Here is a 26704-nt window from a genome sequence, read left to right as displayed (position 1 = left end):
TCTCGATCCAAACAAACACAATTAGTCATTCATAGGGTATTGTTCACTGTTGGGTTGCTGAACTGAATGGGACTGTTTGACCGAAAGACAGGAGTGAGTCAGTGAAAATGTGTTACCTGGGCTAACAGGGCAGGTGGTCTTACCTTTGGGAAGTAGAAGGTGGTGAGGACCCGGCGCAGACGATTGGTGTATACCTGCAGGCAGCACATGAGGCACATCAGTAAAAGGGGGAGGAAGATCCACAAGTAGTTTGACTGGCTCAGAGAATGTGGCTGGGGCAAACAATCTATACACACATAAACATACACACGAAAGAACAAAAATGATGCAAAGACGTAAGAAAGGAGACCAAAACTACAGCAAAAACAGCACCATTGTGAATATTATTACAATTTAAAATAACGGTTATTTATTTTAAAATGTAATTTATTCCTGTGATGGCAAAGCTGAATTTTCAGCAGCAATTACTCCAGTCTTTAGTGTCACATGATCCTTTAGAAATCCTTCTAATATGCTGATTTGGAACATTTCCTATTATGATCATGTGGAAAAGAGTTGTGCTGCTTAATATTTTTGTGGAAAAAGTGATATTTTTTTCAAGATTCTTTGATGAATAGAAAGTTCAAGAACAGCATTTACAGTATTTGAAAACTATAATAACCCTTTAAAACATAAATGTCTTTACTGTCACTTATAAATGAATAAAGGAATTCAATTCTTGCAAAAAAAAAAAAAAATCTTACTGACCCCAAACTTCTGAACATATAGACAGAAATATCCTATTAATGGATCAGGTTACATAGCAAGTAAACAGAATACAATGGCTGCCGTCTAACTAATGTAGCGTCATTATGTTGTCTAGCATGCATGCTGTCATGTTAGTGTTATAAATAGTCCTCTCATCAGCTGTCTTGCATGTGTACTGCCGTGTGGCGACCGGTCTAGTTTAGACCTATCTGGATGAGACAAACAAGCACAATCAGAGCTTTGAGTTTAACTCTGATCAGATTAAATAGACGGCCAGACCGTAGACGTCACTTGGCCTCAGAAAATACCGACTGTAACATTGAGCCACTCACAAGTACACTCACAATCTCTCTAATACTAAAGCTGGTGCATTTCTCCTCCAGTAATCTCAGTGTAATCTAAGATGAAACCAGATATTTTTGAAATTGTATTTTGAAACAAAAACCAACAGAATAGAGAATTCATTTAATAGATTTTTCTTCTCATGAAATGAGCAAACAGTTTATTAATTAAAACCCACATTAGCTGAGATCAGTGTGGGGGTGCTGTGGTACATGGGCTGCTACAACAAACAGAGACCTTTGAGTGATCTTGAGACATCAGGGACTTACAGGGCAATACAATATTATATCGATATCTAGGCCATGATCCGATAACATAAGAGAAGTATAGTTCATCCAAACTGTGATGTATTGAGATTATTTTATTCTAGATATTTTTTTCTCTTTCTGGGCTTTTGTGCCTGAGCAGTTATTCTTAACTTGCTCTGAGATTCCCCCGAATTATGGTCATCTCTTTTGTCCAAAATTTGTCATGTAAATTTCTCACTTGCAGAGAGAACATTGACACTCAAACAGTAGATAACCTACGCAAGTTACTTGATTGCACATCAAGATTGGAGGAGGTGTTGAAGGCCCCAATGGTTTTCCGCAGAAGTCTGGCTAACATGGAATCTCCACCAATTACAATGTCTGCATGTTGAACACCTTCAGAAGAAGAGATAAAGAGAGAAAACATACTATTTACATCAAATCAATGAGAGGCATTAAAGTAGAGGCACATGTTAATTCCTTTAATCTTGAAGGAAAACACTGCTCATGCTCATGCATATGTACAAGTCTGTATATGTGCTCACTAGTAACAGAGTAAGTGGTGAAAGTGTGTCTTCGGATGAGGTCAAAGATGTTGTACAGGATTCTATCAACAGCCAGCAGAACACACACAAACAGAGCCAGAGATGCAACTTGCAGGAAGGCCACAATCTGCACGAGAGACATTGTTTCAGAACAACAAAAAACATCAACTTATTATAAAATACATAAATGCTTTCCTGTTTGCAAAGTAATAAGCCAGCCATTATTTCCCTGAAAAGCACCAACACTTTGGCTCTGTGGCACCACCAAAACATTGCTGTTTCTTTAAGGCTCCTCACCAACCCAACACAGCAGTGCTGATTCAGACAATGGCATGAGTTATCTGTTTGAGTGTTTGAAAAGCCTGTTTGAAAATATTACATTAGCAATTCTGTTTGGTGCCATTAGAAGAACAGAAAAGGCACACTTGACCTTTAACTCTGCTCCATTTTTAATACACAATCTGACTATCAGAACATGAATTAAATGCTGAACACAGGGACCATAATATCATAAAGCCCTAAAAAAGTACCACAGGCATGAGCTCGCTTGGGTGGATAAATAAGCTCCATGGGTTGATCAAACTCTCTTGCTCTGCTTTCTTCAGTGGTAGCAAATGCCTCTTCCCCTGAAACAGAAGCTCAAATTAGTGCAAACACGGATATGAATGTGTAAGTGTACGTTTAAGATGTTAACTTACAGCTCTTATTCTGCGAGCATCAATCTGTCTGAAGTAAGTAGTTATGTAGACATTGTCAAAATGAATGTCTCTGCAAAATTGACGAACATATCCAAATGCTCTGCAAAAAAATAAAAAATAAAAACTGAACATCTCCGATCACCTGCGGGAACATGCTATAGTCCTGCTGCAGGGAGGCACGAGACTGCAGGTGTGGCCAGAGCAATAATTGCAATGTTCATAATGTAAGATGTCTGCGACAGTGCTACAGAGAGAAAGGAAGGACAGTTGATCGCCCTTGCAGTGCCAAACCATGTGCAACCATACATGACGTGTTCGAGAACTTGTAAGTCCCTTGGTGGAGGAGTGGAGTAACATCTCACAGCAAGAACTGGCAAATCTGGCTCAGTTCATGAGGACGAGATGCACTGAAGCACTTAAAGCAGCTGGTGGACACTAGGGCTGTGACGGTATGGGATTTTTTCTTACTGTGGTGTAGAATCAACAAATCACACGGTTTGTCGGTTAAACGCTCCAAGTTTCGGTTCATTTATGAGATGAGCTCCAAGTGATCGTGCCGGCGCCTCCATGTCCTGATTATATTGTCTGCTATATTTAAATCCAGGCAATTGGTTGATGAAACATTGATTTAAAATTAAGATACAATTTATACAAAATGAAATTCACTTTGAAGAAAGGCTTTCTACAAAACAAAACTTGTGGTCAAAATCATGTCTGACCCACTCCTTATGCTGTTACTCATGCTGTTCACTTTTCATATAATCAAAATAAAAAAAATAACTATATTATTTAAACATAAATATGAAACTAAATGCGTTTTCTTTAATGGCTACAACACGTATAGTACAGTACATAGAAATTTAATGTCGGAGCAGGGTTTGAGCGAACGCCGTTTTACCGGTAATAATTGCTTTCGAATAATAATTGAATAATTCCCAGCGATCATTGAATGTAATTTTTGCTTGAAATGCCCATCCCTAGTATCCATAAGTTTTGCTCAGTTCTTAACAATAATAACACGAAATAATATTTATTTCTATAACTTTGTTTTTTTTTAATGATATCTTTTGAGTTTAATAGGAATTATGGAACAGTTGTCATAGTTTGTAACCCATTTTTTGTACAATAAATTATTCAAAGTTTCAACAAGTTGCGTAAAATCTGTAAAAAAAAAAAAAAAAAGTGCGGTGATGACCTCTACACTGCGTAGGCATCTCATTACTGCGGTATTGCGGTTATCATCACAGCACTAGTGGACACACCACATACTGCCTGCTCTGTTCAGGGACTCGTTATTCCATTTCTATTCATCAAATGTCTCTGAATATATATATATATATATATATATATATATATATACACAAAAATTTTTTTTTGAAAGAAGTCTCTTATGTTCTCCAATCTGATTAAAAATACAGTGAAACAGAAATATTATGATTACTATTACAATTTAAAATAACTGTTTTCTCTAATAATGTTTTAAATTGCAAAACTTTATTTATTCTTGAGATGGCAAAGGCTGAATTTTCTTATGAATGTTGAATTAACAATTATCAACGTTGAAAACAGTTGTGCTGCTTAATTTTTTTTCTCCAGGATTCTTTTACCAATAGAAAGTTCAAAAGAACGGAATTTATCTGAAATAGAATTCTTTAGTATCAATGTGAAAGTCTTTACTCTCACGTTTGATCAATTTAATTCATCCATAATTTGAGGAAAAGCAGAAAAAAAGTCTTAAATTTGTGTAAGATTTTTTGGAAATAAATTGTCATGAATTCTATAACTAACTAATAACTTGTAAAACTACATTATATCTACATACGATAAACTATACAATATAAAATACAAAAATAAATATTTTCTTGGCAGATACTTTCTAGTAAAAAAAAAACATACATAAATATTAGGCTATTTATAGAACTACCTGTTATTTTATTTGAATAATTCAGTAGATACACTGTACAAAGTGCACATATATCTTTTTTTTGACAAAGTTGTACCTTTATTGGTAAGGTCACATGTAGCACAACAGCGCTTAAGGAAAGAGTGAGAACTTACGAGGTGAACACCGTGATGAAGGTGAATGAGAGAAGGAAGTTAATCACCCCAGCTATCTTCTCAGCAATTTCCATTTTCTCCTGAAACACACGGCTCAGCTCCTTAGAGAAATTCTGGAGGACGTTCACTCCAAACACTGACTGCTGCTCCAAATTCTTAAAGACAAATCATAAGAAGAAATGTTTTTTTAAATTTAAAGATAGGGTAGGTAATGTTTTTCACAAACACTCTGCTATACTGGTTTAAACTCTCTTCACATCCTGTTAGCAATCAATAACAGAAGTGTTCTAAATATAAAAAAATTACATACTGAATGCCTAAATGAATATGCAGCAGTCAGGTGGTACAAGTCAGAGCTCTGTAAATTGTTTACGTTCATTATTATTGTAATGTTATGTGCTTTAAAACATGAGGTAATTTAACGCCGTCTCTCTCTCGTGACTCTTTGCACTCGGCTCTGGCTGTGTGCTTTCATGTGTTTTGGAGGAGGTGTGGCAATCTTAAGATTTTTACCTTTTTATATTAAAACTCGGAGGGTTTGCAATACCTTAAGCACTACATTCGTGGTGAAGTGTTCTGCAAGCCTGTTAATGGAGTCATTTAGTTTGTCGAAGGTCTGACCAAAGTTTCCCTCAACTGGGATGTTCTCTGTGCACCATGATGTCATCACTGAGAGAGAGAGAGAGAGAGAGAGAGAGAGAAAACTCAATAAACCTGGGATCCTGATTTCTAAATGTAAAGATCAGATCCAACATGCAAATATTACCTCTCATGATATCACACAGAAAGTGGAATTGCATAGGTATGCAGAGAAAGTTGTTTATAAGAGGGGCTTGAATGGTATTCATACACTCTTTCCACTTAGCACTGAACCAATCCTGACATCGGCTAATTCCCTGCTGCACCACATCTGTTACACACAACATCATTTAGACAAAGCTAAGCATAAAACCTCTATCATACACAGTCTATAATAGCTTGTTTTCTTCTCCTTTACACTCACAGTCACAACGTCCTCTAGTCTTCGCTACATACTCCTCCTGAGTGCTGTTGGCCGTATGGACGGACTCCTTACCAAGAGAGTCATATCCGTACCGACCCATTACCTCATCCTGGATCTTCTGGAACTTTTTGCTCACATTTTGAGACATTTGTTGAAATTCCTCACTGTCATTCTAAGAAGAAAGATGTTTGTGGAACAGATTTCCATGACTCATACAGTATGAGCAAATTTTACATTCACACTCAGTGTCAGGACTCACCACTATCTCCTGCACTACTTGCACATAAGGCTCTGTCAGCATTCTCCACATCACCTTGCTGTGTGTGATCTGCAAGTCTATGTTACAGCCCATGGAGGAAGCCACATCCTGCACGTTATGCTGGATGTTTGCAATGGGGCCTGATGGGATAAGCACAGGAGATGGGTCAAAAACTAAAGAAAGCTCATGAGTGACAACATTTGAGATCTGTGCTTTATAGTGTCATTGTCAGTCACACAGTTGAATATTCCTGCCCCTTAGATTTTTACCGTGGTAAAGTCCATGTAGTACAAAAACCATCAGGAATGTCCGACCTTGAGATCCAATCATACTAGGAAACATCAGGAGAACGGAGCAACGGAACAGTGAGGAAAACATGCCACCAAGACTACACAGACCTACACAAACACAACATGCAGGACACATAACGCAAAGACACCTGTAAGTAAAAAAAAAAAGCATATGCCACTGAAGAATATCTTTTTTTATATGACTGAATAAACCTGAATATATTAAATACCATTTTGAGGGTCAAATGTTTACTTTCTGCAGTGTACTTGCCTATGAACACACATCCAACAACAACACGTTGTACTGCTGTCATGACAATATTGTGCATGAGTCCGAAAAATAAACCTTAAAAACAGGTTAAGACAAGATTAGCATCACATGTGATTATACAATTCATGAAACAATCATTTATAGACTACCATTTAAAAGTTTGGGGTCAGAAAGACTTTAAATTCAGCAAGGATGCATTAAATTAATCAAAAGAAAGAATAAAGACATTTATGTTACAAAAGATTTCAATTTCAAATAAATGCTGTCCTTTTTTGGGACCAAATCTTTGTGCTTTCCTTATGAACAAAGTTACCAGCATTAATATAAAACAGATATACACAAGAGCAACAGATAAACATACATACAGAAGAATAGCCTAAATAAAATAAAATGACTAAATAAATAATGTCAGAGATAAATGATTAACAGGAAGTAAGTGTCCATTGAAATAAAGGTAATAAAGGTCAAATTTGGTAATTTCTATCAAAATAAAACGAGGAGAAAAAAAGAAACAGATCAAACAAACAAAAGGACCCACAGACTGTTTTAAGCTGTACTAATATTTAACAATATTAGTGCTTTATTGTATTTGCAGTTAAAGGTCCCATTGCATGAAAATGTCACTTTATGAGTTTTTTTTAACATTAATATGAGTTCCCCTAGCCTGCCTATGGTCCCCCAGTGGCTAGAAATGGCGACAGGTGTAAACCAAGCCCTGGGTATCCTGCTCTGCCTTTGAGAAAATGAAACCTCAGATGGGCCAATCTGGAATCTTTCCTAAAGAGCTGGTAAGTCCCGCCCCTTCCGCTAACCCCACTGGACCTCTAGGTTGAAAAATCGTCAATGCAAGTGAATGGGAGAAAATAATTATTTTCTGGTCCCGTTTGAATTTTGCCATGAATGTGAACATATGTTGTCTGTGAATTTTTAATATAATTTTTCGTGTAAAGAATGCTACAATTTAGCTGGTAGAAGTTTGATACGGTTAGACTTTGTGTGAGAGCACGTTGTGGACTACAACTCTTCGCTGCTTTCGACGCGAATCTGAAGAAAGAACAGCCGATTTGGTTTGAATGTTGACATTTGGGTACAAAACACACAGGCATCTCAATCTGTCTCCATATATTATCGAGCATTAGCACCGTGATTTGACAAGTGGAGGGAAATGTGTTATGGGGTGACGTCACATAGGCGACATGTAGTCTTTCTCGTTATGTCTTTTCCACAACTGCTAGCCAAAGAATCATACAATATACTGTCAAACTCGTAACATGAAAAATTATATAAAAAATTCACAGACAACATATGTTCACATTCATGGCACAATTCAAACGGGATCAGAAAATAATTATTTTCTCCCATTCACTTGCATTGATGATTTTTCAACCTAGAGGTCCACTTGGGGTTTTACGGATGGGCGGGACTTACCAGCTCTATATGTCGTCATACGGGGAAAGGTTACCTCCCCTTTCTCTGCTTTGCCCGCCCAGAGAATTTGGCCTGCCCATGAGAAAATGAGCTACAACCGTGCAAGCGTGATATTGGTTTTTCCTCGCAAACGAGCGAAGCATGGCAGTTGCTCAGTGTTTGGATGTACAAATGAACACAAAAGTCTTTTTTTAGTTCATATATGCTTTTAAACCATTCAAGCCATATATCTTACTTATTTTATAAAACTTTAAAAGCGGAAAGCGCATCACTCATTCCTGAGAATACATTTGACATCACAGCCTGACATTGACGGAAATAAATATCCTATGCCAAAAGTAGCCTACCAGAGAAAAAGTCTCAGCTGTGCTCAGATTTGTAGACCGTACAGTTGCTTTGGTTTTTCAATCCGTACCCGTTTCGCCCCGTGGCTCAAAAGGGACACAACAAAAATAGGGACACCCGAGAAAGCCAAAATAGAACTATACAGAAAAAAAAAAAAAACTACGTACAAGGTAACATTGAACAAATTCATAATCCGTGCACGCTTTCGCAATCGTTGTTTTGTAAATCGTTCTTTCGCAATAGTTGTTTGTAATATTCCGTTCCTGTGAAAAATTGTGAAATACTGTTCCAATAGGTAAAGTTACACAACAATATGCTGACTGATTACATAATATTTGGATGTAATATTTAGTTCCAGTGAAAATCTGTTCTAGTTAATGGAGTATACACAGGTGATGTGTAATATTCAGTACCAGTAAACTCCACCCGCTGGAACAGTTTCTCACAATAACTGAATATTACACAACATCACCTGTTCAGTTTTGCAAACTGTACTCACAGATTTGTGGCCAATACCTTGTTTTAGAAATCTGTTTTTCTTTATATTGATTTGTTGTGTATTGTTAAGATGAATACAACTGTCTTAACTGAATTTTTCTATGATTTAGTCAGGTTCACTATATATTTTTGTGGGAATTTTTGGGGGATTTGCTAAACTATACATTTTTGGAAAGGTTATTGTGTAAGGAGTCAGAAAATCAATGTTTGCATTTGCCCAGATGTCTATGTGGCGGCCATATTGAATTTTTAAAAAATAGCCGCCGTAAAACTTTAATTTGTAATATCTCGGCTTCTGAATAAACTGGAATGTTGATTTTAACTGCTAAACCCACATTTTCAGGGTCAGGGAATCCAATGGTTATAGTTACAAAGCTACAAGACTTTGCCAAATTAACCCATAGATGCATAAGTGGGTCAGAAATGACCCGGTGTGGTTGTTTTCTTGCAATATCATTGTAATGAAAAATTGTTTGCATTTAATATTCCATGTTCCTCAAAAACCATGTTTTTTATCATCCCATTGAAATACATCCACAATATGGGTAAAAAGACTAAACATCACAAGCAGTTGGTCAGATAACTCAGAGTTCCTTTTATTGAAGAGTTTAAAATTAGCTAATGTAAAACATGGATGTTCGGGAACTATCGACATATGATTAAGCAACCTTTATAATTAGACAGTTTCTCATAATCATCATCGCTTTCATACATCACGGCTTGGGAAGTGTCATCGTTCTGGCACTGGCTGCTGCACTGACACATGTCAGTACAGGCTAAGTCCTTAGTTCTGCAGGAGCACCTCCCAGAAGAGCAGTCAGATTTACACTTGCATTGAACCAACTCAAGGATGGCCTTTGGGGCTGGGAGGACCTCTGTGGTCACTGGTTTGAGCATCCGAGTGTTTGAAGTATCCGTTTTGCAGAGGATCCAGCTGTGGATCCTGCAGAGCAATGGCTGCCTGTGCCCATACTCTTGTTTGGGTATGGACTCTCAAGATGTGTTGCTTCAGAGCTCCAAGTGTTGGAGGGAGCTAGTCACTTTCTGCCCTATGTTTGCAGAAGAGATGCCATCACTTATCCAGTGGATTTGTATGGGATCATGTGAATGGCAATGAAGAACCAGATGTTGAGGGGTCTGACTCAGCCGTTTCTGTGCTTCTTCTTTTCTGTCCACGCTTTTTGGCAGTGTAGTGTCCTGTAGCTAAAGCATGTGCATTGTGGTCTCTTGCACGTTGTATTTCAACCTTATTAGTTGCACTTGAGGGACAGGAGCGATGCCAGACTGCATTCTCTGTGCACTGTTTCTGGTGTGCAGTTTTGCAGTCACCTTTGTACTTGGACATAGTTCCCATCATTCAAACTGGCCCTCTCTTGAACTACCTGAAGAATGAGACCATAGGAATCTAATCTAGGGCGTTAGACCAGGACTCCTTTCTTTTTATCATCAGACTGGCAGAAAATGCACTGCTTCCAGTTAATGGACTCCTCAGCTTGACATACCCCTTCTTAAATATATCTTAAAAATATATCTAAATTACATCATATGCTCTCATTGACAAATGCGGAACAATTAGTTAATGCGTTCATGACATCAAGGCTAGATTATTGTAATGCTCTACTGGGTGGTTGCCCTGCACACTTAATAAGCAAACTATAGCTGGACCAAAATGCCGCAGTTTGAGTTCTTACTAGAACCAGGAAGTATGACCATATTAGCCCAGTTCTGTCAACACTGCATTGGCTCCCTATTAAACATCGCATACATTTTAAAATATTGCTGATTACTTACAAAGCACTAAATGGTTTAGCTCCGCAGTACTCGAGCAAGCTCTTAACGCATTATAGTCCTTCACGTCTATTGCGATCTTAAAACTCGATAATACTTGATAATACCTAGAATATCAAAATCGACTGCTGGCGGTAGATCATTTTCCCATCTAGCACCAAAACTTTGGAACAGTCTTCCTAACATTGTCCGGGAAGCAGACACACTCTGTCAGTTCAAAGCTAGACTAAAAACACATCTCTTTGACCTAGAATACACATAATACATTATAGACTTCTATAATTCAATGTTAGGCTGCATAGATTAGGTCAGCCGGAACCGGGAACACTTCCCATAAATCCTGATGTACTCGTTACATCATAAGAAGAATGGTATCTACGCTAATTTGGCTCGAAACATCACTGCAAATAAAATCTTTCAACAGGAACTACTTTGTGTGTGGATCACTCTCAGCATCCTTTCTAGTAGGTTTGCAATGTGCATGTCTTTGTAATTCCCAAAATAAATATTAAATGTTTTAATGAGTGATATAAAAAAATCTTTTTTTGAAGAACAGCTGGAACATGAAATGATAACTTTTCATTACAAAGATATTGCAAGAAAACAACCACATATTCCTACTCATTTTTTTCCTACTCATGCATCGAAGGGTCAATATGGTAAAGTGTAACTAGCACCATTGGATTCCTTGACCCTTACAGTGTGAGTTTAGCAGTAAAAATCAACATTCCAGTTTATTCGGAAGTCGAGATATTACAATTTTACATTTTACGGCGGCCATTTTTTTTACTTCAATATGGCCGCCATATAGACATCTGAGCAAATGCAAACATTGATTTTCTGACTCCTTATACAATAACCTTTCCAAAAATGTATAGTTTAGCAAATCCCCCAAAAATTCCCACAAAGGTTAAAATCTGAATATAATGAACCTGACTAATTTGTCGATGGGGTGTGTAATGTATAGATGACATGAAACCGCATGTGGTTGAACTGAAACCCCCCACCCAGGTTGCCTCCCCTCTATCCTCCTCATTAGCATTTAAAGCTACAGACACAGAAATGGTGTCCTAAGGAAAGCTCAACGTGGGACTGGCTCGTAGTGGCTCTAAATCTGCACCAAGGCTGAATTTCGGGAAAGGGACTTCAGGTACAGTATTAGGGGACCACTAAGGCCTATATAAAAGCATCCAAAAAGCAGCATATCATAGGACCTTTAACGTTAAATAAATACAGCCTTTGTGAGCATAAGAAACATCAGATGTTCAAAAACACTTTAAAAATCTTACAGACCCCAAACTTTTGAATGGTAGTGTGTATACCAGGTTTTGCAGAGTTTCTTACCCACACCACTCAAAGCTCCAAACACAGCGCCCGTGAGACGTCGGACCACTGGGAACTCTGACAGGGGGCCGAACAGGAACCTTTGAACTCCAGGTGGCAGAATGCGCTTACACACCTGCTCTAAAGCTGCAAATTCACACAAAAAGTCAAATCTATATGCTGGACAGCAACTAATAAATTTAAATTCTTATCTAAAAACAAAATGTAAGATAAACACACTTGAGTGGGGTGTTTTACATCTGGTTTCCCCGAGACACTCCATTACTGGTTTCTTCTTCACTGGTACACAACACTGACTGCAAAAGAAAGCCGTTTTAAAAGATGCAACAATGAGTCAGTTGACAGTTAGCATGGATTTGGTGTAAAAAAAAAAAAAAAACCGTCTTGACATTTTTTTTTTTTTTTTACAGGACAAAGTACTAGCATGAGAGTATTTGAATGGGTCCTAGACCACCCCTTTACCTGTCAACATATATAAAAGTGAAACTTTGATTTAAAAAAATTGAGTACTATATTTTGCATTGAAAAGCAGTTATTCTTATTACCGCAAGCTCTACAGTGGACAGGTAACGTTAGGCCCAACTCTAAAGCAGCGACGTTTTTGGGGTTAACCTTAGTTCATATTTCTCTTTTTTAAATCGCTAAACATCTAATAAAGTTGCTTACTTTTTTAATCTTTTTACTCCCTTTCTCTTTAGGATGTCAAAGGGATCTTTTTTAAAGTCTCTCGGTAGGAAAATATCGCGTTTGCGCCGTAGCTCGGCGACGCGTCAGGTGAAGCGCAGCCTAGCTGGGTTTACTCTGGGTCTGTTCCTCGCTTCAGTGTACGGTATGACAGCGCTGTTCATCCAGAACAACGGTCTCTGGTTCTGCGTCACCACTACCGGCATCCTCGCTGCTTTTGCGGGGTTTGGAGCGGGTCTCTCCGACCGCGTGCGCACCAACGTCATTCTGATGATCCCAATGCTGTGCTCAAGTAACGTTAACTAAACACCTGTCAATCTCTTTCATAAACGTATTCTGTGTTGGTACATGTGAACATGTAAATTAATAATTTGCTGAATATAATTTAACATTTAAGCCTATAATAGGGGAGACCTGGGCTATTTGTCACGCTTTCTTTCGGTTCTTTTTTTAACCATTTCTGTGTACTAGAGTAGATGCATAGTTTAAAGCCTTTGGGGGGAAAAGATAGAAAGATAGAAAGGAAAGAAAAAATAGAAGAAAATAATGAATATTTCCACTTTCACCGTCCATGGGGAAAAAGTTTGTTGAACACCCACTTTTACGTTTTGAACATACTGTCACACAACAGCCTATACAAGCTTTTCAGCTAAATGTAAACATTAAAAACAATTATGAAACACACAGCAATTTCTTAAACTGTAAAAATGTAATAGGTAACGTGCAAATATCTCAAAACATAAACATGTAAAATATAAAATATTCCTTTAGTTTGCACAGACAACACAAATTTGAGTTAAAATTCACCTTTTGTCTGAATGTATGCCAGTGTAGTTTTAATGTTCTCTTGTTAACTCCACAACTATAGCAAAACGGTGTCGAAAAAAGGGGTTTAAAACTGTATGTTTAGAACCAAATTACAAAACCATTGCTAGAGATTATTGCCTATTGGACTTTTTTATGAATTTGGATGGATCTAGTCTCAAAAATGTACAGATACTGAGATACAGCACAATCTTACGTGACAAGTCCAACGCTGCATCCCCAATCGCATATTGTAGGCTACATGTAGGCTACTACATTTGGTTTGAAACATACTTTGCATATGTTTTATATAGTATGAATATGTGTAGTATGAATGAAATTTGGACGTACTACAGCCATCATGTTGTCACTGCCATGTGACCTTCAGTGTCAGTCGCATTGGTTCACTGCCATTCACAAATACTCTCCTGTGGCCTCATGGGAAAGTAAAGTGTCCAGTGGATGTGCAACTGTTTTTCGAATTCTATAGGTTCATCTCAATTTGCATACTTATGCACTATTCTATTATGTTTTGTAGTAGAGCAAGTATTGTGTTCACTCTTAAAATTTACACACTTTAAATACCCGGACGACATACACTACACGACTGAGTACATAGTGCATTGTACATCGTGTATAGTGTGTCATTTGGGACACAACTTATGTTTTCGGACATATTACTCTGTTGGCGCGGTTTTTCGTGTACTTAATAGTAGGGAAGTATTCGATTTTCACTGCGCTAGTCTTCTCTAAATCTCCTTTGAATTAACTTTAAAAGCACTGTTAAATCATCTGTATTATCAATAATTTATCACCTCTCAGTTTTTCCAATTGTATTGCTCATCATAACACCTCTCTCACACATTTTTTTTTTTTTGCCTTTAAGTCAGGGGAAAAAAAATCCTTCTTTTCCTCATCTGTACCTTGGTTATCCATGGCCCCGTGAGCAACACAATGGAGAATGTTGAACGGGCCGCAGACAGTGTGATCTGTGGTGCAGAACTTGCCATGAATCAGACCCAACAACTCCTGCAGCGTGCCGCCAACCCACTGCTACGTGAGTACATCTGCAAGATCATCATGTCAACAATGCACCTCATTCAAAAACACCAACATCTGCTCAAAACTAAATAGTGAATATTTAGAAAATAATACCCAATTCACTTGAAAAGATGTGGTGTACAAGTGTAAATTCTCATCATTTATTCACCCTCACCTTTTTTTCTGCGAAACACAGTAGATGTCTCTGTATTTGTTTATTTTTTTGTCCATATGATGAAACTGACATTTACTGTGTAGACAAAATCAGTTCTTCAAAATGTCTTCTGTTTTGCAGAAAAAAAGTCTTCTGGTTTAATTAAAAATACAGTTGTATGTTGTACATATTTTAATATTCTGAAAATGGCTTCTTTCTTTTTTTTAGCGGCCCTGAGTAAGATTAAGGAGATGGCGAGGAATGCTTACTCAATGGCAGGTCGAGCACAAAACCTCATCAGAGCTCTGACGGAATCTGTGCGGCATGTTGGTGAGTGAATCAGTCGACCAAACATCCGGTAACACCATCATCTGGGCTTATGCTCTTTCATGTTTACTGAGCTTTGAGTCTCTCTGTCTCTCTATTTCCTTTTCAGCTCGTGTTCTAAGAAAGGTACTGCACTTCTTGGCAGATATTGGTGATGTGTGTAATGACAAGCTGGGTCTGCCGTATCAGAAGTGCACTAAGCTGTTCGATGAGGCCCGTGAGAACTGCATGGAGCTGCTCTCTGTGTTCTCGTTTCTCTGCCACATCCTAGATGGATTCCAGTCTCTCTGCGGGCTCGCACGCGGTGCGACTCTGGCATATGATTAGTCCCTTAAAAGCCCTGTCATTACCCTCTTTACAGGAAGCCATATATCCACAGCACGCTGATTCCTTACTGCATTATTTTCTGTTTTTTTTTGGTTTTATTATATTTCTGTATATTTGATCTATTCTGCCATTGTAGAAACTGTGAAAAATGGTTCCTGTGACAGAGCTGTTCATCTCACATGCTCAATATATACAAAAGTTTATTTACAGTGTGTTCTTGTGGGAGCAGTTTGTCACGTTTAAGTACCCTAAATGTTACAGTATGAGTGGGGTGGTTGTGTTCCCATGTGTATGCATCTCTCACATTTCTCAACAGGCTGACTGCAAATCTGCAAATCACATTTGACAGCAAATCCAAACATAACCTCTCAGCGCTAAAATGAATCCTATACAGCCTTACTGAGCAAAGTTTTGCTGTTTAGTGCAATTCTTTAGTGGATAATTAACTTATGAAAACTGCATGTTATTACTAAATGTATTTGAAAAAGAACCCATTTTACAGATTTTAATTAATGCCTATTTTTTTACCTTTTCGCTCAGTGGGACAGCTATTCTGCATCTTACCATCATATATTGCTGACCACTTGAAGACTGCTTTGGCTTATCGTAAGTAAAATTCACATTCACCTATGTTAAACAGAACTGGGTGATTTACTGGCATGCATGGAGTGATTCTTCAAAAACTCTTAAAATTTCAGTTCAGAAAAATACTTTTTTTTATTGTTATTGCCATTTTTGTTGTTGTCACCTCTAGCAACCATTGTGGCATTCGATCGAATTAAAAAAGAATTTGAATTCAACATTTCTACCTCCTTCGACTTTGATCTGCTTCTGAACAACAGTCAGTCCATGCAGGATGCTGCTCAGGAGATGATGGAGGAGGTGTCTGAGCAGATGGGCCTCCTCCTGGAGCTCAAGGCCCTACTTGCATACATGGGTTTCTTCCTGCTTCTCTACATGTATCTCCAGTATGTACTTCCTGTTAAATACAACTTGCCATAGTCAATAAATCACACACATTTAGATATCTTCACATGTCGGTACTGTCATGGAATTATTTTATTAACAAAATCTGTTTGTTAACACTTTGTTTAGTCAGAACTGAATAAAGCTGTTAAGATTGTAGTCCTAAAATGAGAGAATAAGGATTTTTGAGCCATGAATTGTCGCCTTCTGTTAACATAAAAAATGTACATAATAATAATAATTATATCAACAACAGTAATAATTAGCCTATAGCGATAACAATTAGTGTTATTATAAATACTAATAGTTCATTATTGTTGTTGTTAATAGTATAACCAATAACTATCACAGTACTTTGATACATTATGAATATGTATAATAATAATAATAATAATAATTATAATTGGTTACACTTTATTTTAAGGTGTCATTGTTACAGTGTAACAGTAATATTAAGCAACTACATGTACTTACTATAAGGTTAGGGTAGGATTAGGATTTGGTTGAGGGTTAGTTGCATGTAATTATGCATAATTTACTGTTATTACTATGGTAAGTACATGTAACATATGTAACACTGTAAAATAAAGTGCTACCCTATAAGTATTATTATTAAACAATAATTGTAAGCAAAATTGAAAACATTAATACTAATAGTATTATTATTATTAATAAATAAATTATTTGTTCATATTCATATAAAAATAATAATTATTGTTTCTGTTATTAAGTACATACATATATTGCAATACAATTTATAATAAATTCTAAAAAGGATTATGTATGTTAACATTTACCAAATTTGACACTGAATTGATGTTTTTATAATATCACACTCAGATGGTCCCTCACAATGGGATCATCATATTTTGGGGTCCATCCAAAATTTGGAAGAGTATATCCATTTGTATTTGTGTAATGCTCATTGTCCTTTTATGTGTTTGTGTACAGGGCCGTTCTGTACAAACATCGATACCTTCATAATGATAAATTTGAGAACATCTACATAACTGACCAGTTCATTGAGCTGGACAGGAAGTTCTCCAGACAGGGCAAAGCAGCAGTACTTCCCCTCAGCCACAAAGAAACTCTCACCTACATCAGGCCCTGTGAGTGTAGACTTATAAGTGTGTGTGTGTGTGTGTGTCCGTTAGCAGATAGATGGTGTAGGGTGAAGGGTCAAGAGGAAGGAAGAAAGGAAAGAATGTTCATAGACAGTTAGATAAGAGAAATAGAGCTGAAAATGTGGAGGAGGACCCTGAGCTGAGAGAGATTAACAAGGAAAGATGAGAAAAAGCTCACAAGGGAAAGGTCATCAACAAGTACCAGAAAACAGGGAATGTTTCACACTCTGTTTGACAGGACATGTCAAAAGGTCAAACTGCTGTAGTAAAGCAAACTGCTCTAGGACACTTCTGGTGACCCAAAAAAATGTGTTGCACGTCTGTTTTGGGAGAAACTTTTTCTGTCAAAGGTCGTACATTCGATCCAATCAAACTCTACAGTACTTTGGCGTATTAACCAATAAACATCACAACTGGTCAAATAGATACAGTAAAAACAACAATATTGTGAAATAGCCTACACGTTTGCTATTTTAATACATTTTAAAATTGTATTTATTCCTGTGATGGGAAAGCAAAATTTTCAGTAGTTATTACTCCAGTCTTTAGTGTCACATGATAGTTCAGAAATCATTCTAATATGGTGATTTGGTGCTCAAGAAACATTTCTTATCAATTTTGATTTGGTTATTATCAGTTGTGCTGCTTAATATTTTAGTGGAAACTGTGATACTTTTTCAAGATTCTTTGATGAATAGAAACCTAAAGAGAAATAAAAGTATTAATTTTTATTAATAAAAGTTTGAAAACGAACTGACCCCAAACTTTTGATCGATAGTAGTGTACACTAGGTATAAAAAGACTAGGATGTGGGATCTGAAGCGAAACCAGTTCAAAACCTAAAAAGCTCCACAGAGATACACACATCTGGCTAAGACCGAGAATGACTCTAATAATGGCTCTCATGTCTTCCTCAGGCTCTCTGTATCTGACTGCGAGAGAGAGACGGACTATGGCAGGTCAGATGTTGTCTTTGTTCAGGTATATGGTCATGACAGTCATACTGATAGCTGTTGACCTCATGGTGTTCTGGGTGTTTGAGCTGGTACACCACCAGGCCCAGGGTGAAATCGTGACCCAAGGTACACAAGACGAAAACCATAGCATGGTTTCGATGCATGTTTTTGTTGAATTGCACAATGTATTTCACTAATATGCCACTGCAAACATAACTAACTATATTGGGACTTATAATATGGACATATCTTCATCATTATTTTCACATTACAATACATATTTACGCCAATTTTTTACATTTAAACATTTAAACTTGTAATAAGTCAATGGTTTGCTTACTTTCTATATCATTCTAGCATATTCTATTATATATTTTCAGTGTTATATAATTTTAATAAAAATTTGTGTTCACCTCCAGCTCCTATAGTGGTTGCAGTACAAGTGAATGGATCTGGTTACGCCTCAGATATCTTTAGGGACATTGCAGCCTCTTTTGACATCCTGCAGAAAGGAAACATCACTGTGCTTAGCAAGAAATGTCTCATGAAACCTTTGGAGCCAGACTACATGAGATACCTGCTCATTGGTACAACTACAAGTACAATTAGACATTTGTTTTAATAACACACTGTAAATGCAGTCTCTTGTTTTAGAGTGACTCCTTGTGGTCGACACTGGAACAGCGGATTGAACATTTGACCAGTTAAAACAGTTCAATCTGTTTACTCAAAAATGTGCTTTTGATATGTCAATTCAAAATGTTTTTAGGATAATTTTACTGAAACTTGAGCTAGAAAGCAACTACAGTTGTTTTTCTGAATCTTTCAATCTCAATAAACAGATTTTTTAACCAGACCTATTTAACAACTCAACTAATCACAGCTTTGAGATAGCAAAAACAATAGACATATGCCATTACTTGTGTCTTTTTATCTTATAACTTTAACCCTATGATTCTTCAGGTAGCCATAGTACTCACCCGCCCACAGGTTCTTTAGGAATGACGTAGAAGACAACCTTGTGGTTGTTCTTGTTTGAGACTTAGTTTGTAGTAATAAGTGAAGTCTCACTGGAGGCAGTTGTAACAAAACAAAAAAAAATTATTGGTTACAATACAAAGCAGTTAATGCAAAACTAAAACTTTAATTTTAAAGCTAAAATCTATAATCAAGCCCTAAACCAGGGGTTCTCAATATGGCTCTTGAGGTCAATTTTCCTTCAGCAATTAGCTCCAACCTTGATCAAACTCACTTGCCTGTAACTTTCTAGTAATCCTAAATATCTTGATTAGCTTGTTCGGGTGTGTTTGATGAGGGTGGGAGCAAAAACGTGCAGGAAAGTGGACCTCAAGGGCCACTGCTGGTTTAGAGCTTAATTATTGAGGGTGCTTCTCAATACTCAAGTTGACGCTTCCTCGTTTCCTCGCTCCTCCGTCCTCCAGCTCGTGGCCCAGAAACCGATGGAACTCAGCCATGTTGAAGGGCATCTCAATTCTCTAACTGCACCGCAAGGAGGCGAGGAACGAGGAATGAGCAAGCTTCCTGAGGAGTCATGAGTGTGGATACACAGGTGTATCCTTCCCTCACATCCTAAAGGTGATGATACACAGGGCAACTTTTTGAGCAATGTTGCTGGGCAATGTTGCCGTCAATGGGCAACCAGATGAGACACAGGGCCCACGACCAATAAAAATTTTCCAGATAGAAATGTATTGCCCATTTTCAATGGGAAAGTGCCCAAATAACAATCTCTCGGCAAGATTGCACAGCAACATTGCTCAAAAAGTTGCCCTGTGTATCATCACCTTAAGGGGGTGGAGCTAAGACGTGAGGAAAGGAAACGAGGATGCACAAATAAGAGATGAGAAGCACCCAGAGCTTTTATTTGATCTGATTTCCCCCCCAGTTTCACAGACAAGGCTTAAGCTAGTCCCAGACTAAATGCCAGTTTGAGCTGTTTCAACTGAAAGTAACTTGCACTGACATATCTTAAAATATGTCAGAGCCATTGCTTTGTCTCAAGATGCACACCAGTAATGTTTTTTTTCAAAGGCACTTTTATGAAAGCCACTTAAACTGACCTAAGACCTAATCCTGGCTTAATATAAGCCCTGTCTGTGAAACTGGGCCTTTAAGTTTTATTTTTGCATTAACTGCTTTGTATTGTAACCAATAAACAGCAATATTGGAGATGGTGTCAAGCATCCCTTGATAGGGTATCAGGTTTCCTTCAAGCTTAATCCAGGCATCATCTGATGAGTGCTTTACTCCTTATACCAGAGGTACCCATTCCTGTTCCTGGAGGTCTACCTACCTGCAGATTCAACCCTGATCAAACACATCTGAATAAATATAAATATAAATATGATAAACAGACTCCGAAATATCTTTATTAGTTGGTTCAGGTGTGTTTGATCAGGGTTGGAGCTGAATTTAGCAGGAAGATAGATCTCTAGGAAGAGGATTAGGCACCCCTGCTCTACTTTTTGTGGAAGTCCAATTCCATTTAATTCATCAAATCCTCTGTCATCTATGATCCAGTCTTTCTTTTGCAGGAGTATCAGTCTCTGTACCTCATGATGTCTATTATGACGGATGTCCTTCCACTGTCGCACACACTGTTGTTTTCTTCCACTCTTCCCCTTGTTCACTCACTGTAGTATTTGTTAGTCTTATCTCTGCGTGTGGTTTTATCATCTTCTCTTCACAACAGTGTGTCCTCTTGTTAACCTTTGTGGCCGGTTGTACGCGCCAAGTTTGTGAATTTCCTTTCTTCTTTTTTTTTCACACCTTTTGCTCATTTTATCCTGCTCAACATCATAAACAAAGGAAGTCAAGTGGGCCTACATTTGATTATACTCTACATCAAGATAATTTTACGTATTGCAGGCACTTTCCAAGCAAATAGCATTCATGCCTCTTTATATGGCATTAATGTAAAGACAAGTAAATAACATTTCTTTAAAACCCGGAAAAAAAAAGCTGTTTTCTTACAATGCAAACATTTAAATTTTATTTGGTTATATGCCTGACTTTTGTCTTCCCTCCAAACAAAGGTCTTCTTTATGGCTTCATGCTGTTTATTGTGATTGCTGGTGGCTACGTCAAACGTTTACAGAGGTTTGTGTGTGCCAGGTACCATCCTGAAAGAGAGAAAGTAAGATAGTTTCCTAGCACAATTACCATCAAAATGAACTTTACTAGCCACAGATATAAAGTATTTGTCACCTTTCTAATGCTTTTTTTTTTTTTTAAATGCTTGATAAAAATGCTTTTTGTCTATAAAGAGAATTATGTCTCATGGAGGAGAAACACAGTACTGTGCAGATGTGGCTTGTAAAAGGACAATGACTGAATTATTTTACTTTAAGTTTGCTTTTATTATGAATATTTATTCTAAATGTGTGCATGTTGCAGAAGAGGATTCAGTACCTCCACGGGCATATTCTTACTCATCGTGGGTCTTTGGGAAAAGCCCTACTATGGGCAATACAACGAAACAAGGTGGACCAGCAAAATAATGGCTTTATACAAACACTGGCCAAACAGTGAGTATAAACTGCTATGAAAACCACAATAACACACTCAATAGATACATTATTAGTATGGGATCAGTAATCATTAATTTTCACTAAAACTTTTACTCAGCAAGGACACATTAAATTCAAAGTGACAGTAAAATCTTTTTCAATGTTACAAAAAAATCTATTTTAAATAAATGCTGTTCTTTTGAACTTTCTACTAATCAAAGAAACCAGAAAAAAAATCATACTTTCCACAAAAATATTAAGCAGCACAATAAATTATATTAAAATATATATTTTAAAATAATTTTAAGTTGTAATATTTTACAATATTACTGTATTTTTAATCAAATAAATGCAGCTTTGGTGAGCATATGAGACTTCGTTCAAAAACACAAATCTTACAGACCACAAGTTTTTGAATTGTAGTCATCTATTATTAGGTATTATCTGAAGGTTAATGTTTTAAAGGACTTCCTCAGAATCTTCTATTTATCCTGCAGAAATATGGTTTTAAATGAAAATAAATTCACACACTCCTCACCTTTTTTGCAGCCTGCCGGGGGGTGTCATCATAGCCAGGCTCCTGGATATCAATAAAGAATCATGCATGGCCTGTGGGAAAATGTTGGAGACGAGAGGTCATGATGATGAAGTGCATATATGCCCTACCACTCACTGCACAGGTTGGTTTTCTCACTCTTGAGAAATTATTGATTTAAGATCATTTACCTGTCAAGAGGAAATAGACTGTTAGATCAACCTGCCGGGCAAATTTATTTCCTTTCACAGGCCGTTACTGCTCGCTGTGCTTCAGACTGATGGGGAACCTCTGTGCTATGTGCATGGGACCGCTTACGTTCCAGGAGGAGCAAGAGCTGTACGTCACATGACAGAACAATGATAGACACCTTGATATGATAGCGCAATGATAGCACAATTGTGTGTGTGTGTGTTTCTCACAAATTGAAATGATATAGTTTGAGGTAATGGACAGCTTAACTTTTATTTAACCTGGAATATTTAACCAAAAGAAATCAATGTTCAGATTAGCTTTTATTTTTTCCATTTTGAAAATGGACAGGAAAGTTCTAAACATATAGGCTTGTGAGTTTCAGAGACTCCAGTGATGAGGAGCAAGCTGATTTATTGGAGGCCGCTGTAACATCACAGCAGACTAGTCAGGGCCTAGAGATGAAAAAAGTTATGATCAGGTGTGTGTGCAGAGTAATTAAACAACTTTGTCACACATTTGAGTTATACAAATGCAAATGAGCAGTGCAGTAGTAACTTGTGTCTTTTTTTCTGTTTCAGTTTTCCCAATCAGGATCATTCTGTATGGCTCAATGGACAATCTAGCCATCAACATATAGCTGCCAATAACAGAGTTTGAGGCCAAAGCTTCTTTGTTTTAGCGAATTTAGATGTGCAGAGCACCGTTTTCTGTGGTGTTGAATAAATGTATGTTAAACCAGGTGCTGTGTGTGTTTTTATTTAATTATTATCCACCTTGATCAAACTGTAACTTAGGTATACGTGATGAAACTACAAATATTTTACAAATGTTACTCATTTGATAATCTCATCACATCTGTCACAATGCGGTTGGTCTGGTTACATTGCTGCATGGTTGTCAAAGAAATGTGGAGTATGAGCCACAGTGTCTTAACCGTAAAACAAATACTCAAGCCATTGAAAGCGTCTTTCAATGTCTTTTTTTAATACATAAAACTGAAAAATAGGCTAGTCTAATCGAAAATTAGCACACATTACGTACAAGACATATTCCCATATAAACTCCCGATACATTAAAAGCGAGGACATTAAGTTACCCTTGTGCACGTGAAGAGTGGGCGGGACACGGAGGCGCGCTGGTCAGGTGATGAAATGCCGTCACTTCACTTCACCTGCTCTAGTTTCCGCACAATCAGGACATGAAATAAGCCCAATGGATCCACAGGTAAGCTTTTGCTTTTGTTGTATTTAAATAGTTGGTTTTTGTTTACTTATATGATCCACCAATAGTGATATTTCACCTAGGCTCCCTTTTCGTCATAGTTCGCTTCAATACTTATTAAAGGAAATTAATTAAAGCGTGCTTTTCTATCCGTCTTACTGAATTAAATTTGATAATAAAAATATATAACTGATGTACTTAATTTATAATTTGTTCAATGTGAAGCTGTGAACTAGTGAACTAATTATCACTGCCGTTTAAATACATTTAGGCTACAAGTGAGGCCTAAATTATTTTAAACAATATTAGTAAGTTAGGCTACTATATTAATATTTTGATGGTTGTCTTTTAAAAACGCTAAGACTAAAATAACTTATTTTACCTTGTGTTTTGTTTCTTGTCTTTTTTTGTGGCCAACGCCCAGTGAGTAAGTAGATGTCAGTCATACTGAACCATAGATGTGTAAACATTGATGCCTCATTAGTGGCTGTTTATATGGGCCCTATACGTAAGCCGTCCGCCATATTGCAACGGTCAAAACACCGGTCTGTGAACACTCGAGAGCAAGTTGACTGTGCGTCTGCAACCGTAGTTAAACGCATGTATGAATATCTTTATCTATCTATCCTGTAATATTGAGTTAATGCATATAACAACACATTCTAACCTGTGAAAGGTTATTCCATTTATGCGGGAATTTAAATCTCGGTGGTTTCACAACCAGAAGCTACGCGCTGCACTAGTATTATTGATTCATACTGTGAGTGACGACACGCTGACCGTTCCAAGATGGCAGGCGCGCCAACGTGTCTGGAGCTATGTGGGATCTACTTATACAATCTAGGTATACAATCTATGTGCTGAACTGTCGAGCACAGGAATGCACTGTTTGTATAGAGGTAGTAACAGGTATCTGCAGTTCCTGTTCAACAGCAAACAGACGGATTACTTACAACAAAGCCTTGTCGTTATGTGATACATCAAAACTGTACATTTCAACCACTTTGAAATTCATAACTGATGAAGAAAACTCTGATACCTCATAAAATCAAGAAGCACAAAATGATTGTGACTTGTGAATATTATGATGACCCTGATAGCACACATACATCACAGAGACGTCTATTTGATGAGCGCGTTTACATTTGGAAGACGTTATTTTAGAGTGTTTGCTCATCTGCTATACGTCTATAGGACGTTTCCTGCCAGATGTCAAATAGACGTTTAGAAAATGTTTTTAAGATGTTTATGATTTAGGATGTATGTAAAACTGACATCTAAAAGACGTCTATCAGATGTAAGTTAACAGCAGATACTTTCCATATGAAGTGATCTTTAACAGACATCTTGCAGACATAGGCTATGTGTGCTATCTGGGAAACATGTTGGTAAAAACAAGATATGATTACAATGAATTAAATAATTTTCCCCCGGTCCCAGACTAAATTGGCAGTTTGAGCTGTTTTAACTGAAAGCAACTTGCACTGACACTGACTTAAGATGCACACCTGTAATGGTCTAAGGCACGTTTATAAAAGGTATAAATGCCCTGGTTGCACTAATGTTTAATCCTGGCTTAATCTAAGCCCTTTCTGTGAAACTGTTTACTCATTTATGGCTCTGGAGACATTATTTTTTAGCTCTACTTGAGTCTGAAACTGCTCTCTCTCTCTGTAGGACACAGATCTAGAATTGGCCATCAAAACCCTGGTGGAAAACTTCCACTCAGCATCATCAACTAATGCCAACACGCTCACAGCCCAGGAGTTCCAGAGCATGCTCTCCAAAGAGCTGCCCACCATGGCAAAGGTATGTCTGGATCCACAATCCAATCATCACACCACTTCACTACATATCAGTCTCTCAAAATAACTAATATCATCCATATTACATCACCAAAAGCCATATTTGCATAAGTTACAACACCTATGTGATACTATTTTGTCATAGGACAGACCAAAATAAGACTGAAAATAAATATGAGCCAAGAAGTAGCCTACATATATTGAATGAATACTGAATGAAATTTAGATTATGCCTCAAATATTTCAGTTTATTTTTTTATTTTTCAAAATACAAAATACAGACTCACTATATGTAAAACTTTAAGGTGAGACATTTATATGCATTATAAAGCCAGTATATATTTATTCAGACTAGTGAAAGAGTGAAAGCATTTGGTCACCTAAATACACAATAATCATGATTACGTTTGATAAGTTTCCCACATCCTCTATTCTCTTCCAGACAGCAGGGGACCAGGAAGGACTCAACAAACTCCTGACAGAAATGAGCGTGGAAGAGGGGAAGGGCGTCACGTTCAAGGATTTCTGGAAATTGGTTGAATCTCTGGCCAATGCTCAGTTTGGATTGCTGAGCAAAGAGAAGCAGGTGAAATGTGTGAAATGTAATCTTATGTGAAACCGGCCCTGAGCAAACAAGTCCAATCAACATTACGTAGGTGTCCACCACAGCCCTGAGAAAACGCGTTCAATCAGCCACTTCTATTTCCCATCACTTTCTGCAATACTGTACATGTCACTCTGCTGGTGTTTGGCATATGCGCTGAGGTCTTATCATATTATGTGTTGTTATAGAGCTTCCTGAATAAATATCTCACAAGCCTTTACAACACAGACTTCAAGTAATCTCTAACATCAGTGTAACCTGAGCCACACCTGCCTGGCCAGATAACGTAAGATCTAGTCGCTAATTTATTTCCTCATTTCCTCTGGTGCTGCAGGTTTTTGTATTATTGTGATGTTTTTAACCTGTCCAATAATTTTTACTTTCTTTTTGTTTGATGTAACAACTGTGATTATATTCGAAATAATGTGGGCCACATGTCTGTTTGTGCTGACTAACATAAATTGGAAAATATATAATGTGAGTAAAATATATTTTAGAAGGAAACCAAAGTTGTGACACCACACATTCTGTACTGTATTTGATGCTATTAAATGTGTGCTGAAGGTT

At 37.3% G+C, this 26704-nt stretch overlaps 3 protein-coding genes and 1 long non-coding RNA gene across 6 annotated transcripts in view; 2 read left to right on the top strand and 2 right to left on the bottom strand.

Moving 5' to 3' along the window:
• Nucleotides 1-12597, bottom strand: part of dcst1 (DC-STAMP domain containing 1) — a 15073-nt gene extending 2476 nt beyond the window's left edge. The window contains exons 1-15 of one of the 2 annotated variants that reach the window (XM_079894891.1): nt 12531-12597; nt 12084-12160; nt 11865-11990; nt 6462-6536; nt 6170-6298; nt 5901-6040; nt 5642-5813; nt 5405-5548; nt 5186-5307; nt 4639-4793; nt 2581-2680; nt 2413-2508; nt 1883-2009; nt 1617-1733; nt 144-286 (exon numbers count right to left, since the gene is read on the bottom strand). In XM_079894891.1, the coding sequence (XP_079751017.1) occupies nt 144-286; nt 1617-1733; nt 1883-2009; nt 2413-2508; nt 2581-2680; nt 4639-4793; nt 5186-5307; nt 5405-5548; nt 5642-5813; nt 5901-6040; nt 6170-6298; nt 6462-6536; nt 11865-11990; nt 12084-12126 (1689 nt within the window). In that variant the 5' untranslated portion in view covers nt 12127-12160; nt 12531-12597. Of the gene's footprint in view, nt 1-143; nt 287-1616; nt 1734-1882; nt 2010-2412; nt 2509-2580; nt 2681-4638; nt 4794-5185; nt 5308-5404; nt 5549-5641; nt 5814-5900; nt 6041-6169; nt 6299-6461; nt 6537-11864; nt 11991-12083; nt 12161-12530 lie in introns of those variants that run through there. The other variant, XM_079894890.1, reaches the window with a different exon arrangement.
• Nucleotides 11610-23241, top strand: dcst2 (DC-STAMP domain containing 2). The gene is made up of 16 exons (XM_079894889.1): nt 11610-11670; nt 12563-12840; nt 14239-14409; nt 14776-14877; nt 14984-15178; nt 15742-15807; nt 15956-16169; nt 17119-17276; nt 18209-18373; nt 18667-18834; nt 21304-21404; nt 21665-21795; nt 22327-22457; nt 22564-22651; nt 22890-22985; nt 23086-23241. Exons 2-16 carry the CDS (start codon nt 12564-12566, stop codon nt 23162-23164), a joined length of 2142 nt encoding a protein of 713 aa, XP_079751015.1. The 5' UTR covers nt 11610-11670; nt 12563; the 3' UTR covers nt 23165-23241.
• On the bottom strand, nt 21314-24383 carry LOC307172481. Of its 2 annotated transcripts, none has more exons than XR_013823718.1 (4): nt 24111-24383; nt 22504-22649; nt 22316-22386; nt 21314-21390 (listed from the first exon to the last, which is right to left on the bottom strand). It is a non-coding gene; the product is annotated as an uncharacterized lncRNA (long non-coding RNA). The 2 variants fall into 2 exon arrangements; XR_013823719.1 differs by lacking the exon at nt 24111-24383 and adding an exon at nt 23604-23678.
• s100v1 (S100 calcium binding protein V1) lies at nt 23431-26704 on the top strand. Its single transcript, XM_079894892.1, has 3 exons — nt 23431-23731; nt 25406-25537; nt 25976-26704. Exons 1-3 carry the CDS (start codon nt 23654-23656, stop codon nt 26147-26149), a joined length of 384 nt encoding a protein of 127 aa, XP_079751018.1. The 5' UTR covers nt 23431-23653; the 3' UTR covers nt 26150-26704.

The sequence above is a fragment of the Squalius cephalus genome (assembly GCF_949319135.1).
Source record: "Squalius cephalus genome assembly, chromosome: 15".
Taxonomy (NCBI): domain Eukaryota; kingdom Metazoa; phylum Chordata; class Actinopteri; order Cypriniformes; family Leuciscidae; genus Squalius; species Squalius cephalus.
Note: the sequence above shows the minus strand (reverse complement) of the source record. Positions and strands in the feature narration are given on the sequence as shown.

Excerpts from the sequence above, each read along its gene's own strand:
- dcst2 (XM_079894889.1), top strand. The coding sequence starts at position 12,564 with ATGTCAAAGGGATCTTTTTTAAAGTCTCTCGGTAGGAAAATATCGCGT. Across the intron at positions 12,841-14,238 it reads GATCCCAATGCTGTGCTCAA|TCAGGGGAAAAAAAATCCTT; the intron begins GTAACGTTAACT and ends TTTGCCTTTAAG. Across the intron at positions 15,808-15,955 it reads GAAGACTGCTTTGGCTTATC|CAACCATTGTGGCATTCGAT; the intron begins GTAAGTAAAATT and ends TGTCACCTCTAG.
- s100v1 (XM_079894892.1), top strand. The coding sequence starts at position 23,654 with ATGAAATGCCGTCACTTCACTTCACCTGCTCTAGTTTCCGCACAATCA. Across the intron at positions 23,732-25,405 it reads TAAGCCCAATGGATCCACAG|GACACAGATCTAGAATTGGC; the intron begins GTAAGCTTTTGC and ends CTCTCTCTGTAG. Across the intron at positions 25,538-25,975 it reads AGCTGCCCACCATGGCAAAG|ACAGCAGGGGACCAGGAAGG; the intron begins GTATGTCTGGAT and ends ATTCTCTTCCAG.